The sequence below is a fragment of the Nerophis lumbriciformis genome, linkage group LG02 (genome assembly GCF_033978685.3).
Source record: "Nerophis lumbriciformis linkage group LG02, RoL_Nlum_v2.1, whole genome shotgun sequence".
Classification (NCBI taxonomy): Eukaryota; Metazoa; Chordata; class Actinopteri; order Syngnathiformes; family Syngnathidae; genus Nerophis; species Nerophis lumbriciformis.
In genome coordinates, this window is record NC_084549.2 from 21797409 (window position 1) to 21814111 (window position 16703).

Below are 16703 nucleotides of genomic sequence, written 5' to 3' on the forward strand. Positions count from 1 at the left end.
AAAAAATAAATTAAAAAAATGATACTGATACCGATAATAAAAAAACGATACCGATAATTCCCGATATTACATTTTAATGCATTTATCGGCCGATAATATCTGCAGGCCGATATTATCGGACATCTCTAGTTTCAAATGTCGAAAATAAATCATATGACCCCTTTAATAGTGGTTAGAGTGTCCGCCCTGAGATCGGTAGGTTGCGAGTTCAAACCTTGGCCGAGTCATACCAAAGACTATAAAAATGGGACCCATTACCTCCCTGCTTGGCACTCAGCATCAAGGGTTGGAATTGGGGGTTAAATCACCAAAAATGATTCCCGTGAGCATTGCTCACTGCTCCCCTCACCTCCCAGAGGGTGATCAAGGGTGATGGGTCAAATGCAGAGAATAATTTTGCCACACCTAGTGTGTGTGTGAAAATCATTGGTACATTAACTTAATATTCCAGTGGGCTTTGCGTATAAACGATCGACTTGATTAGACCCGTTCATCGGCAGTGCTAGTTTTATAATTCGGTGCACCCTATAGTCTGAAAATACCGTTTATAAAATGGTTGTTGACTTATAAGAGGTATAATCTTATAAAACTTCAGGTATTATTTGCCCTGATGTGGGATCAGAGCAGAGGATGTCATTTGTGTAGCCCTTTGAGGCATTTGTGATTAAGGGCTGTATAAATAGACTTTGATTAAGTGATTGATTGAAGATATATTTTTAAAAAAAGTTGTGAAAAGTTGTTTTTAGATTTTTGTTCTTGGTACTGAATTACTGACATCAATACTTTATTGAATCGCAGAACTAGATTGCAATTTTCTTGTACGGAATAAAATGATCCATTTAAATTTAAAACGATCGATTTTAACCAATGCAGACATGGCGGCATGGGACGTCCCCACCCAGTGAGTCAGCTTGGGCCGGAAGCTGTTTAATTTATTTGGTTTTGTTTTGTTACATCGGAGCAGGTAAAAATAAGACAACAACTAATCAAAAGAAAGGCATGTTGACCAAGATATTAACCGACATATTAATCAATTTAAAGGAGACGAAAATGTCAATCATGTTTAATTTTGTGGGACAAGTTCGGAATATATCCAATCCCAGCTTCTTAACAGCATACATTATGAAGGGGTAATACAAAGGAGAGACAATCAGAGGCTGAATATATGTGAGATGATAATTTTTGATTTACCACAACGAAAACCAAAATCTATGGATTTAGCATGTTCCACCTCATATTATGTGTACACCTGGAGGAAAGGGAAGAGGACACATTTTATTTTTGACGCTATACTGTATGATGCCATCAGCAACGTACTCCCGCCGCGGGAGCACACACCACTTGTTATAGCTGCACTGCTGGGGCTTTGTCTGTCCGCAAATGATTACTACATGTAAGACAAACACTTTGTTTATTGTAAAAATATGTGTTTGAAATTATTTAAACCTTTATTGCAGTGGTTCTTAACCTGGGTTCGATCGAACCCTAGGGGTTCGGTGAGTCGGCCTCAGGGGTTCGGTAGAGCCTCCGCCGCGGAGGTCAAGACACACCCGACTCATTGTGTAAATAAAAACTTCTCCCTATCGGCGTATTATGGATACCCCCAAACAATGTTCCCTCTAATTTTCCATATGTGTGAGCAAACGCAAAAACTTCTTGAGCATTCGGTGGAGCGCATGTGAGCGACGTCAGATGTGCAAATGCACTGTGGTCACACCGGCAGCACACCTGTCCCAAACCTGACTAAATAACAAGTTCAATGTTTTATTATTATAATCAAATGACAGCAGTCATTTCCATGAGTTATTTTCTAATATAAGTGTTTTGGCCCACTTACAATGACTATAACATATTGTTTTTCATGAGCTGTGTATTAGTATTATATGTCTGGGTGGGGGGTCCTACTTTGGAAATAATGTGTACACCTTTCAGATATTGCATTTAGTTTCCACTAAAACATTCACATGTTGCACAATGAGATGTAAACATGGGATTATGTGTACATTCCTGTATCTTTCTGTTTGTAAAATATATATCAATTAGAATTTCTTTAATATAATAACATCATTTTATGATTACGGTTCGGGTTTGGTGAATGCGCATATGAAACTGGTGGGGTTCGGTACCTCCAACAAGGTTAAGAACCACTGCTTTATTGTGTCCGAAAAATGAAGGAGTTGGCCATCTCTACGGTAATAATGAGTTTGTAAAGGACTGTTGCTGATCTGATGTTGATGTGCTGAAACCTCTTTTTTGTTTAGAAGCTACATATAATATTAACTGTTCTATTGACACATCTCATCTGTGCATACACTACTAAAAAACTCTTAAGAAAATTACGTACATCATAACAACGTGCATACTGTACTGATTACTTGTAAAAGGGATTCAAAGTAATATTTTGATATTGATCCATCTTATCGGTGCAGAAATTGCTAGAATACGCTTGGAGAATTACATAAATCCCAACATAGTAACTACTGTACTGTTTGCTTCTTGAAGTACTCTTTAAAAAGCTGAAAGTGCACAGTTTCCCGTTTAGGGTTGATTTCACCTTTTTTGTATTTATTTATTTTTTTAAATCACTTTTTGGCAACCACAGCATTGTCATTTAGTGTGGATTTCATTTTCTTAAAGGGTACTTCAACACGTTAACAGTGCAGTATGTACTTTATGGTGACACATGTAATTCTCCTAAGACTGTTACCACCGCAGGAGTACTCACAGTCAGACCCATTGATCAGACGGAAGCAAATAAATTGTTGGTTGAAAAAGTTTGCACCCCCTGAATGTAATGTACCCGGTCTGAACCAATGTAAGGTCTGGATTAATTGAGGAATTAATGGAAAAATGTTGATCTCATTCAAATAAAAAGCACTACTCCGAATAAGGTGTATGTTAGTTAGTCAGGGAATGTCAACAAGTCAGGTCAACAAATATTGTGATGTCTTCTCTTTAGTCATTTTCATCTTTTATTTGATCACTCTGTGATGTTTAATGTAGCAATTTAAATCAATCGGAAATTACAAAACATATGTGGGGAAAGAGTCTGATCATGTGTGCATGTCCTGCTCTACTATGTTTTCGTTTTTTTGTACACAAATTACGTTAGAGGTGTCATAGCTCACAAGGAGTTCTCAATCACAGTATATATTAAATGTGTACATGCATGGCAAAATACTTTTCAGCCTAAATCAGATTATCGCATCATGAAATATGTTATTACACATTAAGTACACTTCTTTGGTATGTACCTTCATGTTTGTAAGTTGCAACAAAGTGAAACTGACCTAATACAAGTAGATATTGCCTGTTTTGTGATTATTTAACACACTGGGGAATATAATAGACACAATGAAACCCTCATTCAGCTATCAATAGATCATTAATTCATGTTTAATATTATGGGAAATATGATTTTCAGCAATTAAATATACAGTATTATAACGCCTTTGATGGTTGTTGAATTGATGGATCAATTTTGAGTAATTAGCTGATTAGGTTAAAATGCACTTGTGTACTATTCCAGTGATTTTCAACCTTTTTTGAGCCAAGGCACATTTTTTGTGTTGACAAAATCCGGAGGCACACCACCAGCAGAAATCATCAAACAACGAAACTCAGTTGACAGTAAAAAGTCGTTGTCGCAATTGCTGGATATGACTTTAAACCATAACCAAGCATGCATCAATATAGCTCTTGTCTCAAAGTAGGTGTACTGTCACCACCTGTCACATCACGCTGTGACTTATTTGGAGTTTTTTGCTGTTTTCCTGTGTGTAGTGTTTTAGTTCTTGTCTTGCGGTCCAATTTTGGTGGCTTCTTCTCTTTTTTTGGTATTTTCCTGGAGCAGTTTCAGGTCTTCCTTTGAGCGATATTTCCCGCATCTACTTTGTTTTTATCCTTCTTCGTGAGGACTTTGTCGATTGTCATGTCATGTTCGGATGTTACATTGTGGACGCCATCTTTGCTCCACAGTAAGTTTTTGCTGTCGTCCAGCATTCTGTTTTTGTTTACTTTGTAGCCAGTTCAGTTTTAGTTTCGTTCTGCATGGCCTTCCCTAAGCTTCAATGCCTTTTCTTAGGGGCACTCACCTTTTATTTATTTTTGGTTTAAGCATTAGACACCCTTTTACCTCCACGCTGCCTCCCGCTGTTTCCGAAATCTACAAAGCAATTAGCTACCTGCTGCCACCTACTGATGTGGAAGAGTATTACACGGTTACTCTGCCGAGCTCTCGACAGCACCAACACTCAACAACAACACATCATTTACAGACTATAATTACTGGTTTGCAAAAAATATTTTTTACCCCAAATCAGTGAAATTAGATAATCTCCCACAGCACATTAGACTGTATCTCACGGCACACTAGTGTGCCACGGCACAGTGGTTGAAAAACACTGTACTATTCTATATCATACTGTATTGCCACTTTGTTCGTGAGGTGGCACTAGTGATTGATTGATTGATTGAGACTTTTATTAGTAGGTTGCACAGTGAAGTACATATTCGGTACAATTGACCACTAAATGGTAACACCCGAATACGTTTTTCAACTTGTTTAAGTCGGGGTCCACTTAAATTGATTCATGATACAGATATATACTATCATATATACTATCATCATAATACAGTCATCACACAAGATAATCATCAGGGTGTATACATTGAATTATTTACATTATTTACAATTCGGGGTGTGGAGGCGGGAGGGGGTTAGGTTTGGTTGTTATCATCAGTCATCAGCAATTGTGTTATTGTTTAAATAAAACCTATATAACATGGAATCCGGAGTCGAGCGAGGTCTCACTCTGTTTGTGTTAAAACAATCAACCTGTGAGCAAAGATCACAATATATGATGCCCAACTTAAATAATTGTGTTGATTATTTTTAAATTGTATACATACAGTATGTTAGCATATGACTTCAAGAAAGTTCTGGCTTCTCATTTTGGATGTTAGCAATTTTCAAAGTGGATTGACCGACATTTTCCATTTTGATCCACCACATTAAGAGCAACTGCGCAGGACACAATTAGGAAGAAATAAATTCACCAGAGTTTGAAGGTGAATCAGATTTGACGATGATGTCTCTGCCCAGGCTTTTCATAGTTATGTTCCTCTTGAGGTGTCTGCACATTTATCTTTGCCGTGTCTCTTTTCCTTGCATATTTTCTTTAATCCCCTGCTGATCCAACACTGCTCCTGTCCCAGAGGCACCTCCTGGCCTCCTCTGCGGCTATCAATCTCCCCGCATACAACTTCAGGGGCTGCTTGTGCCACTGCTTATTTTACATTCCCCAAATTCAATTTTCTTCAACAGCATTACACTTAAAGTTGCTCCTTTTGTAAACTGCATCACACATAATATTACAAAAGTAAAACTTGCTATGTAAGTAATGAGTACTTTTGGTTAATTTTTTATCTTCAATGATGCGTTCACATATTCAACATTTTAAACCCGGATAATTATCGTACAGTAGAATATTGCATGATTTTTGCATTGTTTTATTACTGTATGTCGTACCTCAACTTAAGCGCTTAACTGGTTCTGTGATATCAAAACAAATCAAATAAAACTATTTATAAAGGGCTTTTCATACATAAAAGAAATGCAACGCAAAGTGCTTTACAAAGTTCAAAACAATACTCCGGTGACACACATCCCCCATTATCACATACGCACACACGGATACAGATACCAAACACAAACACACGTACACAACATACACACATACGCAACTATATGGACAAATTAATGCATGGCTGAGTACAGAGGAGACATGTGAGTAAACACTATCACAGGAGCCATCTGCACCAGGAGGTCATCAGACCATGGCCACCAGGACGCTGACACAAAAGCGCCCCCACAAGCACGGCCCATAACCCTTGAGGCAGATGGCTCATCCGAGGAACGTTGGAAAATAAAAATAATACATCTTGTAAAATAGTAAGAACCATGTGTAGAGATAGAGAATACATTAAGTAAGACATATGAAGATTAATAGAAAAAATAAATAAAATAAATACAAATATACAATATATATACTGTATATATATATATATATATATATATATATATATATATATATATATATATATATATATATATATATATATATATATGTATATATAGTCACGGGGAGAACATGCATACTCCACACAGAAAGATCCCGAGCCCGGAATGGAACTCAGGACTACTCAGGACCTTTGTATTGTGAGGCAGATGCACTAACCCCCTGTTCCACCGTGCTGTATGTACTGTATATATATATATATATATATATATATATATATATATATATATATATATATATATATATATATATATATATATATATACATACAGTAAATAAATAATAAATAAATATAACTAAATAAATGATAGAGCTCCTATTTCAAAACATTTGTATCTTAAATCGACGCCGCTCACTGACATGATTTGAAATCAATTTAATAAGTGCATGGCCCCGTATAACCGCAGAATTTTAACATGTAGTCTTTTGAAAAGAAAAAACAAATTGTATGAAAAAAAGCAATAGAATATTCTACAAAAATTACAGTAGATTTTGTAAGTAATTTCATAATAGTTTCCAACATTTACTTCAGAGAGTATCTTGTTCTAGCTGCTTTGGAGTTAATCCTCCTCTTTCATTGTCACATTTACTCTCTGTAAAGCACCAGTTCCATTGGCAGCAAAACAGGCCCAGAGCATAATACTACCACCACCATGCTTGGCGGTAGGGGTGGTGTTTCTGGGATGAAAGGCCTCACCTTTTCTCCTCCAAACATATTGCTGGGTATTGTTGCCAAACAGCTCAATTTCTGTTTCTTCACCTTATTGCAGTGAAACTTGCCAAAGGACATGTAACCAAATATTAACATTGCTGTATGTATACTTTTGACCCAGCAGATTTGGTCACATTTTCAGTAGACCCATAATAAATTCATAAAAGAACCAAATTCATGAATGTTTTTGTGACCAACAAGTATGTGCTCCAATCACTCTATCACAAAAAATAAGAGACATTATGTTCTTTACAAGTGTATATAAACTTTTGACCACGACTGTATTCCTCTAAAGTATTGTACACAAACTGTGTTCGTGAGCATTTCTTCTTTGCCAATATAATCCATCCCACCTCACAGGTGTGGCATATCAAGATGCTGATTAAACAGCATTATTGCACAGGTGTGCCTTAGGCTGCCCATAATAAAATAAAAAAACACTCTGAAATGTGCAGTTTTGCTTTTTTGGGATCTAGGGGGGGTCGGAAAAGCAGTCAGTACCTGGTGTGACCACCATTTGCCTCACACATAAAGTTGATCAGGTTGTTGATTGGAATGTTGGTCCACTCTTCTTCAGTGGTTGTGCCAAGTTGCTGGATATTGGCAGGAACTGGAACACACTGTCATATACGCCGATCCACAGCATCCCAAAAATGCTCAGTAGGTGACATACAGTATGCGGTGAGTATGCTGGCCATGCAAGAACTAGGATGTTTTCAGCTTCCAGGAATTGTATAGAGATCCTTGCAACATGGGGCCATGCATTGTCATGCTGCAGCATGAGGTGATGGTCTCGGGTGAATGGCACAACAATGGGCCTCAGGATCTTGTCACAGTATCTCTGTGCATTCAAAATGCCATCAATAAAATGCACTTGCGTCCGTTGTCCATAACATACGCCTGCTCATACTAAAACCTCCACCCCCACCATGGGCCCCTCGATTCACAACGTTGACATCAGCAAAGCACTCTCCCACCCGACGCCACACATGCTGTCTGCCATCTGCCCTGGACAGTGAAAACCGGGATTCATCTGTGAAGAGAACCCCTCTCCAACGTACCAGACGCCATCGAATGTGAGCATTTTCCCACTCAAGTCGGTTACGACGACAAACTGCAGTCAGGTCGAGACGCTGATGAGGACGCCGAACATGCGGATGAGCTTCCCTAAAACAGTTTGTCACTGTTTGTGCAGAAATTATATGGTTAAGCAAACCAATTGTTGCAGCAGCTGTCCGGGTGGATGGTCTCAGACGATCATGAAATGCACCTGCTGGATATGGAGGTCCTGGGCTGGTGTGGTTACATGTGGTTGGCGGTAGTGACGACGGTTGGATGTACTGCCAAATTCTCTGAAACGCCTTTGGAAACGGCTTCCATCCATCCATTTTCTACCGCTTGTCCCTTTCGCTTATGGTTGAGAAATGAGCATTCAATTCATGGGCAAAAGCTCTGGTGGACATTCCTGCAGTCAGCGTGCAGTTGGCATGCTGACTTGCGACATCTGTGGCATCGTGCTGTGTGATAAAACTGCACATTTCAGAGTGCTGTGGCACACCTGTGCAAAATCCATGCTGTATAATTAGCATCTTGATATGCCACACCTGTGAGGTGGGATGGATTATCTTGGCAAAAAAGAAATGCTCACTAACCCAGTTTAGACAAATTTGTGAACAATATTTGAGAGAAATTGGTCTTTTGTCTATATAGTAAAAGTTCTAGATCTTTGAGTTCAACTAATGAAAAATTAGAGCAAAACCAAAAGTGTTGCGTTTATACTTTTGTTCAGTGTATTTTGATATTGTTTTATCGCCTAGCCCTACTTAGGACTACTGATACATGATGCTTGGTGTTTCACGAGCGGAACTTGTAGTTCATCCTCGCAGGCTAGAAAAATATAAGGTTCTAGATCATAATTTGTCCCCAATATGTCATTGTTGGCTCTCATTAATTCTGTAATGGTGGTTGTTGTTGTTAAAGGAACAGGCAAACTTTGCTCTGCACTCGGTGAAATCAACGCACCGTCAAATTGTTTCGATAATGGTTAAAATGAGCAAAATACGGTAAATATTACACGTTATTATGAATGTGCCTATTACTACATTACATTTATACTTACAGCATGTGATGCTCTTTAGAAGGCTTTATAGGCAGAATAGTGTAATCCGCCTTAGTCGCATAATTAGCAACCTCATGCAAGCGTTTATTTACAATTTACAATTCATAAAAAAGAGAAAGACACATGTGTGCTTGTCTCACATAAGAATTTTGAATGAAAGGCAAGATTCCAAAAAATGTGCAGTAAAGGGATAACTATTTATTTATCACTATCCACTAGAATTCAATTGGTCAACAAGGGTGGTAATTGCAAACTTGTTAGTAATTATATTTCAAACATGTAAATTTGCCGTGAACAAATAAAAGAGAGATACAAGCAATTAACACCTCATGGCAAATTGAAAGGGACCAATAAAGACGTTAATACTCTACAAGGAATACCCCTGAGGTAGAGTGGAGGACAGTCAAAACAAAAGAAAATCTCATTTGAAACATCCCACGAGCTCAGCTCATTATTCTGTGCGCATAGACTTTGGCCTATGAGGGCAGCCTGCTATGGAGCAGCCACCAGCTTCTGCTTGATTAATGGGGAACATGTAGCAGAGAAGAGGAGGAAGAATAAGCTGCAAAGGAACTCCCAAGAAGCTGATGGGACAGCAGAGAAAGCACGACTTTGGAAAAACACCCAGAGAGAAAGCTCAGCAGGGAGAGCAGCGGCAATTAAGGATTATATGCAATTAGAAGAGTGGTAAAAGGAAATGTTTTAGTAAAACACCCTAAGTTGGGAATATCTTATAAATAATTATTTTTTGATGATACAGCGTAAACTCTGCATGCCTTATTTTCTGGACTATAAGCTACTTTTTTCCAACGCTTTGAACTCTGCGGCTTATGAAATGGTGCGGCTAATTTATGGATTTTTCGGCCATAATGTTTTGTATTCAACAAACAGCTTACACACTACACTGACAGCGACACTGAAAATGTGTGTTACTGTTTGTGGTATGGCGCCAACTTTTTAACGAGTTCGCTCACTGCAGGTGCTGCGGGTTGACAATGTAGTTTGTGTTTCGTGCCGGAAATATACTCGTCCAACTTTTGTACATTTTACAATATAACTAAAACGATTCATACTTACTGAACTGTCCCATGTGTGACATTTGTAGGAGTGTTTTCATGTATAATTGTTATTGTAATGTAGTCAGGCTAGCATTGTTAACAATAGCAAATGTGCTAACATGTTTACAAGTGTCTGTGTTAGTGTTATTAACATACAATGGCTTTATTTTGTATTGTATAGTCAACCATGACTAACTACACTAAAGCAATTACAGGCAATTACAGTGTTTGTTAGTCCGGGTGAGGAGTCAGTTAAGCTAGAAGTAACCAGCGCCAGGCTGGAAAATTCCTGCACACATAGCATTTCTCGTAGAATAATACATAACTCACAAAATATTTTTTTCTGTAGTGACTGTGCCAGAGGTGAACATGCATTCTACTGAGGTGCCAAATTATGACGCCTTCAATCTATCGCAGCACCAAGCAAATAATCTCAAACTCCTCATCATATTAATTCCTGGATGTGATCGAAATTATTTAAGGCGCACGACACAAAATAAACGTAACTTTATCAATATCAGTACTACGTATAGCATTAACAAAAAATCCTTAAAACAGCCCACTCCCTATGATATGGGCTTTTAAAAATCATATCATTATCTCAAAAAGCGTTATTAGTTAATAAGGTCATTAGAGACAACAATCTCAACGTCATTGGTCTCAGTGCAACTTGGCTAAAACCACATGAATTTTATGACTGCACATATTTCCCGTCCCCTTCAAAAGGGTGGAGGGGTAGCACTAATATCCAATGAAAACCTTAACCTTACCCCTAACCTAAGTAATGAATATAAATCATTAGAGGTGCTTACTATGAGGTCTGTCACATCACTACCTTTCCATCTAGCTGTTATATATTGCCGCCCTGGGCCCTATTCGGACTTTATCAATGAATGTTCAGAGTTTGTTGCTGATCTAATAATGCTCGCAGATAATATAATTATAATGTGGAATTTTAATGTACATATACATACCCCGTCAGACCCGTGCGTGGTGCTCCAGACTAGAATAAATGGCTGTGGTCTCACACAAATTATGAACGAACCCACTCAAAAAAGCGGTTATTCATCCTCTGCTCAAAATACGCAACCTTCATCCTGACCTCAGGGTAAACTACCTGCCGGCGTCCCACCTTCCCTTTATCTCGAAAATCCTCGAAAAAAAATTGTTGCACAGCAGTTAAATGAACACTTAACGTCTAACAGTCTCTGTGAACCCTTTCAGTCCGGTTTCAGGGCAAATCACTCTACTGAGACAGCCGTCGCAAAAATGACTAATGAGCCAAACAGCAGGTGTAAAACTACACTACTAAATATCACTCTTTATAACTCCTTGTCCTGGTTTGATTGCTTATTATTTAAATGTTGACCTAAGTTTGAAGCAAAAGTGGTAATACTAATCACCACATTTAAAGCAACACTTAAAGCGGGGTGCTTCCTTGTTTAAAGTGTCATCTTTATTTGTTAGTTTTGAAGCCCAAATACTTACGCAATCTCTTTATTAACCAGTAGAATAGTCGTTTTTTGCCATTCCTCCTCTCCAAAATGTTATTGCTTGTATGCACTTTGTGTGTGCGTTTTGACACACCCAATGTCATGCGCCTCGGCTCTGTAGTCACCGGCGCAGAACGGCATTCAGATGAAAGAATGGTACCGATACTTTTCAAAGGCAGTATTGTACCGATTTCAATCACTTAGTATTGTGGCACTTTATAAGTACCGGTATACCGTACAACCCTAGCACCATCTTATCTTGCTGATTTTACTATATCCTACGTTCCGTCCAGAAACCTACCGTATTTTTCGGAGTATAAGTCGCACCTGCTGAAAATGCATAATAAAGAAGGAAAAAAACATATATAAGTCGCACTGGAGTATAAGTCGCATTTTTTGGGGGAAATGTATTTGATAAAACCCAACACCAAGAATAGACATTTGAAAGGCAATTTAAAATAAATAAAGAATAGTGAACAACAGGCTGAATAAGTGTACGTTATATGACGCATAAATAACCAACTGAGAACGTGCCTGGTATGTTAACGTAACATATTATGGTAAGAGTCATTCAAATAACTATACCATATAGAACATGCTATACGTTTACCAAACAATCTGTCACTCCTAATCGGCTTGAAATCTTATACGTCTAGTCTCTTACGTGAATGAGCTAAATAATATTATTTGATATTTTACAGTAATGTGTTAATAATTTCACACATAAGTCTCTCCTGAGTATAAGTCGCACCCCCGGCCAAACTATGATAAAAACTGCAACTTATAGTCCGAAAAATACGGTATGTCACAAGGATGCCATCTTATTAGTGATTCCCAGGCATAGACCAAAAAAAGTCTGAATAATTTGCTATTCGGGCTCCAGTATTCTGGAATACCCATCCCATCCATCCATTCATTTTCTACGGCTTGTCCCGTTCGGGGTCGCGGGGGTACTGGAGCCTATCTCAGCTGCATTCAGGCGGAAGGAGGGGGTACACCCTGGACAAGTCGCCACCTCATCACAGGGCCAACAGAGACAGACAGACAACATTCACACTCACATTCACACACTAGGGCCAATTTAGTGTTGCCAATCAACTTATCCCCAGGTGCATGACTTTGGAGGTGAGAGGAAGCCGGAGTACCCGGAGGGAACCCACGCAGTCATGGGGAGAACATGCAAACTCCGTACAGAAAGATCCAGAGCGCAGGATCGAACCCAGGACTTTTGTATTGTGAGGCAGACGCACTAACCCCTCCTACACCATGCTGTTCTATTCTGGAATACCCTACCGGCAATATTTAAGACATGCCACCTAGGTCGAAGCATTTAGGCGCACCTTAAAACTCATTTACATACTCTCGCTTTTAAATAGCTTATGTTTTATTTATTTGAATTAGGACAATGCATATTCATCAACGTAGAGCGACAATGTAAATATGCCGGAGTTAGCACAACAGCTAATTTTCATTCCTTGTCCTAAGGCAGGTTAATACAGTAAACATTCAACAAGTCATAATACAAAATAATACATACATCAAAAAACATTACACATTACAAACATACCATAAGCACAGAACATGGACAAAAAAATGAAACAAACAACAAACAAAAAAAACATGTGAATAATCTAATTGTGCGTGCATGTCTGATTAGTTTTCAACCAGTGTTAGACCAGTTGACCTCCCACTTCTCTATTTTTTTGCCCCCCTCTCCTACAAGGAGAGGTTACCAGATGGCCAGACTGGAGAGATACTGTCAGAATAATTGTAACCAAGTTATCACAAAACTTTGGGTTTCAATGAGATCAAAAGGCTTGTACAACTCCACTGTGTAGGATGGGAAGCGACATGAAGGTGTCGGTTTCTTTGATCTATTGTAAACCACAGGAAGATTTTGTCTTGACCCGAGATCTACAAAGCAGTGAGGAAGCAGGACCTAACCCCCTCCAGGCACCTTTTCTTTGAAATGTTTTGTGACCAAAGGCAGCGGCTGTTTACGACCCCCTTCCTTTAGAAACAGCTGTTGCCATGTAATCAGGGGAATGTCCCAAAAAAAGAGGAGGAGTACAATCTTGTGTCAGATCGTGGTGGGACACTGTATAAGAGTACAGCCCAGACGTTTTTCCTCAATTGAGCTAAATTTAATACTGTCTCTGTTTGATTCCTTGCTTCTTTGTCTGTTTAATAGATGTCAACAGTGTTTGAACCTGACAGATACCAGTCCGGAGGAAGTGCTAGCTGTTCTAAGTCATGACCCAGTGTGGACCACTCCTCTATGACCTGAACGGAGACCTCCGCCAATCATCTGCTTGCCCTGAATGAACTGGACTCTCACAGTGATGTCATTGTGGTTTGTGCAGCCCTTCGAGCCACCTGAGATTAAGGACTGTACAAATAATCGTTGATTGATTGATTGATTGAAGATATTCAACACTCTACTGCCGTCTGGCGGCTAAAGTGGATAGTGCATCCCCTGCCCCCACCGTTCGTCACGTTTCCTGTGTCAGGTAAACCGCAACAAACGGGCCATATGACTCCCCTCTCGACTGTAGTTTCGTCATTGTGAAATCTTGTGTGAGTTATTACAGAATTAATAATTGTGGAAGCCATTAACTGTTGAAAACTCACAGCTGTATCAAACTTCTGAAATAATGCGATCAGCAGGAACAATGTAATATAAATGACATTTTAATTAGTAGCTGTAAACTTGTGTTTTATAAACTGTGACACGCTCTGTTAGCCCGCAGCTCTTTGTGGCTTTTCTACAGCTGTATATCAGCCCCTCTTAATGTCGCTTTCTGAAGTGTTTGATTTAAAATGCAGCTGCTGCGATGATTATGATTACAAATATAAAGCGGGATCAAATTTAAAGCCTGTGAGAAAATGCTGATCTTTGATCGAAAATAAAGTTTTCAGCTTTGACCTTTTCCAGAGAGAGAGGCCCCGAGGTGAATGTCACGGTTGGATTTGCTAAACTGCCTACCTGAGAATTCGGCACTACAAAAGCATTTGAAGGAGGTCGATGACACTTGAACGCACGTCCCGTCGGTGCACATCCTCTTGCAGTTTTCCTTTCCAATGACTTCAGAGCAGTTTGTTCCTAACACAAAGAAAGTTGATATGTGAACAGACAACCAACTAACATAAGATTATACACTATATTGCCGAAAGTATTTGGCCACCTGTCTTGACTCACATATGAACCTGAAGTGCTATCCCATTCCTAACCCATAGGTTTCAATATGATGTCGGTCCACCTTTTGCATATATTACAGCTTCAACTCTTCTGGGAAGGCTGTCCACAACGTTGCGGAGTGTGCTTATAAGAATTTTCGAAAAGTGCCTCAAGGCCTGGCTCTCAGTCTCCGTTCTAATTCATCCCAAAAGTGTTCTATCGGGTTCAGGTCAGGACTCTGTGCAGGCCAGTCAAGTTCATCCACACCAGACTCTGTCATCCATGTCTTTATGGACCTTGTTTTGTGCAATGGTGCACAGTCTTGTTGGAAGAGGAAGGGGCCCTGAGAGCGGCCCATTCTTTCACAAATGTTTGTAGAAACAGTCTCCATGCCTCAGTGCTTGATTGTATACACCTGTGGCCAAGTGATTAGGACACCTGATTCTGATCATTTGGATCGGTGGCCAAATACTTTTGGCAATCTAGTGTATGTTTGTGCATAATCTGACTGCCACAGTAGGTCTTTGGATTTCTAATAAATAAATAAAAACAGAGCTATTCGGTAGGTAATGCTGCAGCAAGGATTACACACCAATAGAAAAAAGCTTGAGAAATGTTTTATTTTAAATCAACAACAGAGCAGCATCTCCTCATCCGGAAACAACAACACCGGAAAAAACCGTCCGACCGCAACTCTAATAACTAAAGTTTCTTGGGTGAGTAATGATACTCACTACACCGGTATGTTTTAGCGCTTTCATGGCGAGTTTACTGACAGATATAAGGACGAACTTTACACTACTTTATATTAGAAATGGCAACAGGTGCGCTTGTATGTGGGGGTGTGTACGGGGTGTGTACATTTGTATATATGTATGGTGAAATATGTGTGTATGTATGTAGGTACATATGTATGTGTCGCTGCCCAGGTGTGCATTGCTGGTCGCGGCGCCGGGTCTGCTGAGGTGCCGTGGCATGCCGGCTGTGGGCGCAGGGCTGGGCCCTTATGGCTTTTTGCCGGATGGGATGCCTGGTGGGTGGTGGGCGGGGGGGCCTGGACGTGCGGGAAGGGCTGTGGGGTTTGGTGGCGCTGGGCACTGTTGGCGACCAGGCCTCTTGTTTGTTTTTATTTATTTTGTTTTATTTAAAGGGTTTATTTTTATTATTATTATTATTATTTTTATTTTTATTTTATTTTTTTCTTCTTTTTTTTGTGCATGTATGTGTATGTGTATATGTGTTCATATGTATATGTGTGTGGGTGTATTAATGTGTATATGTGTGTGTGTGTGTGTGGGTGTGGATGTGTATATGTTGTCAGGTTTGTCACTGACAGTTCAGTTAGGTTTTGGTTTTTCCTGTCTTTGTTTCCTGTCAGCGCTCTTATTTTGGTTATTTCCTGATTATTTCCCTGAGTGCTTTGTCCCCTCAGCTGTGGCTGATTGGCACCTGGCCACACCTGGTGTCAATCAGCCAGCTGCTATTTGAACCTGCCTTCCTCTCCAGTCAGTGCTGGATTATTGTCACTACTACCTGTCATAATACTTGTCGTTGTAGCTGTCTACTTTTGTTCACTCTGCTCATGTCATAGTTCCTTCGTGTCACATTAAGTGTTTTTGTTTCTTGTCGACAGTTAGCCTTTGTGCTATTTTAGTTCATAGCCAAGTTTGTTCTCCGCCTTGTGCGCGCCTTTTGTTTGTACCCTTTTGTTTGTTTTTTTGCTATAGTGTTGAATTAAATCATGTTTTCCTGGACAAAGCCTGCCATCTCTGCATCTTGGGGTTCGTCACCAACATACTCTGACATATGTATATGCATGCGTGTGTATATGTGTGTATGTGTATGTATATGTATATGCATATATGTATGTATATGTGTATGTGTGTATGTATGTGTGTAATTTTGTGTATATGTATGTGTAGGTGTGTGTATGCGTGTGGATGTCCGGTGGCTCAATTGGCCTGGCTGTGGATGAGTTGGGGTAGGTGGGTTGGTGGCCTCGGTGGTAGCTGGGGGTGTGCGTTGTTGTGGTTTACGGGGTCGGTCGCTTTTTTGTCTTGGTT

The 16703-nt window shown here is 39.5% G+C and overlaps 1 protein-coding gene across 1 annotated transcript in view; it reads right to left on the reverse strand.

The window, feature by feature from the left end:
* Positions 1–16703, reverse strand: part of eys (eyes shut homolog) — a 683137-nt gene that overhangs the window by 629541 nt on the left and 36893 nt on the right. Inside the window, exon 3 of the mRNA XM_061958758.1 lies at positions 14449–14565. Within this exon, the coding sequence (XP_061814742.1) occupies positions 14449–14565 (117 nt within the window). The remainder of the gene's footprint in view (positions 1–14448; positions 14566–16703) is intronic.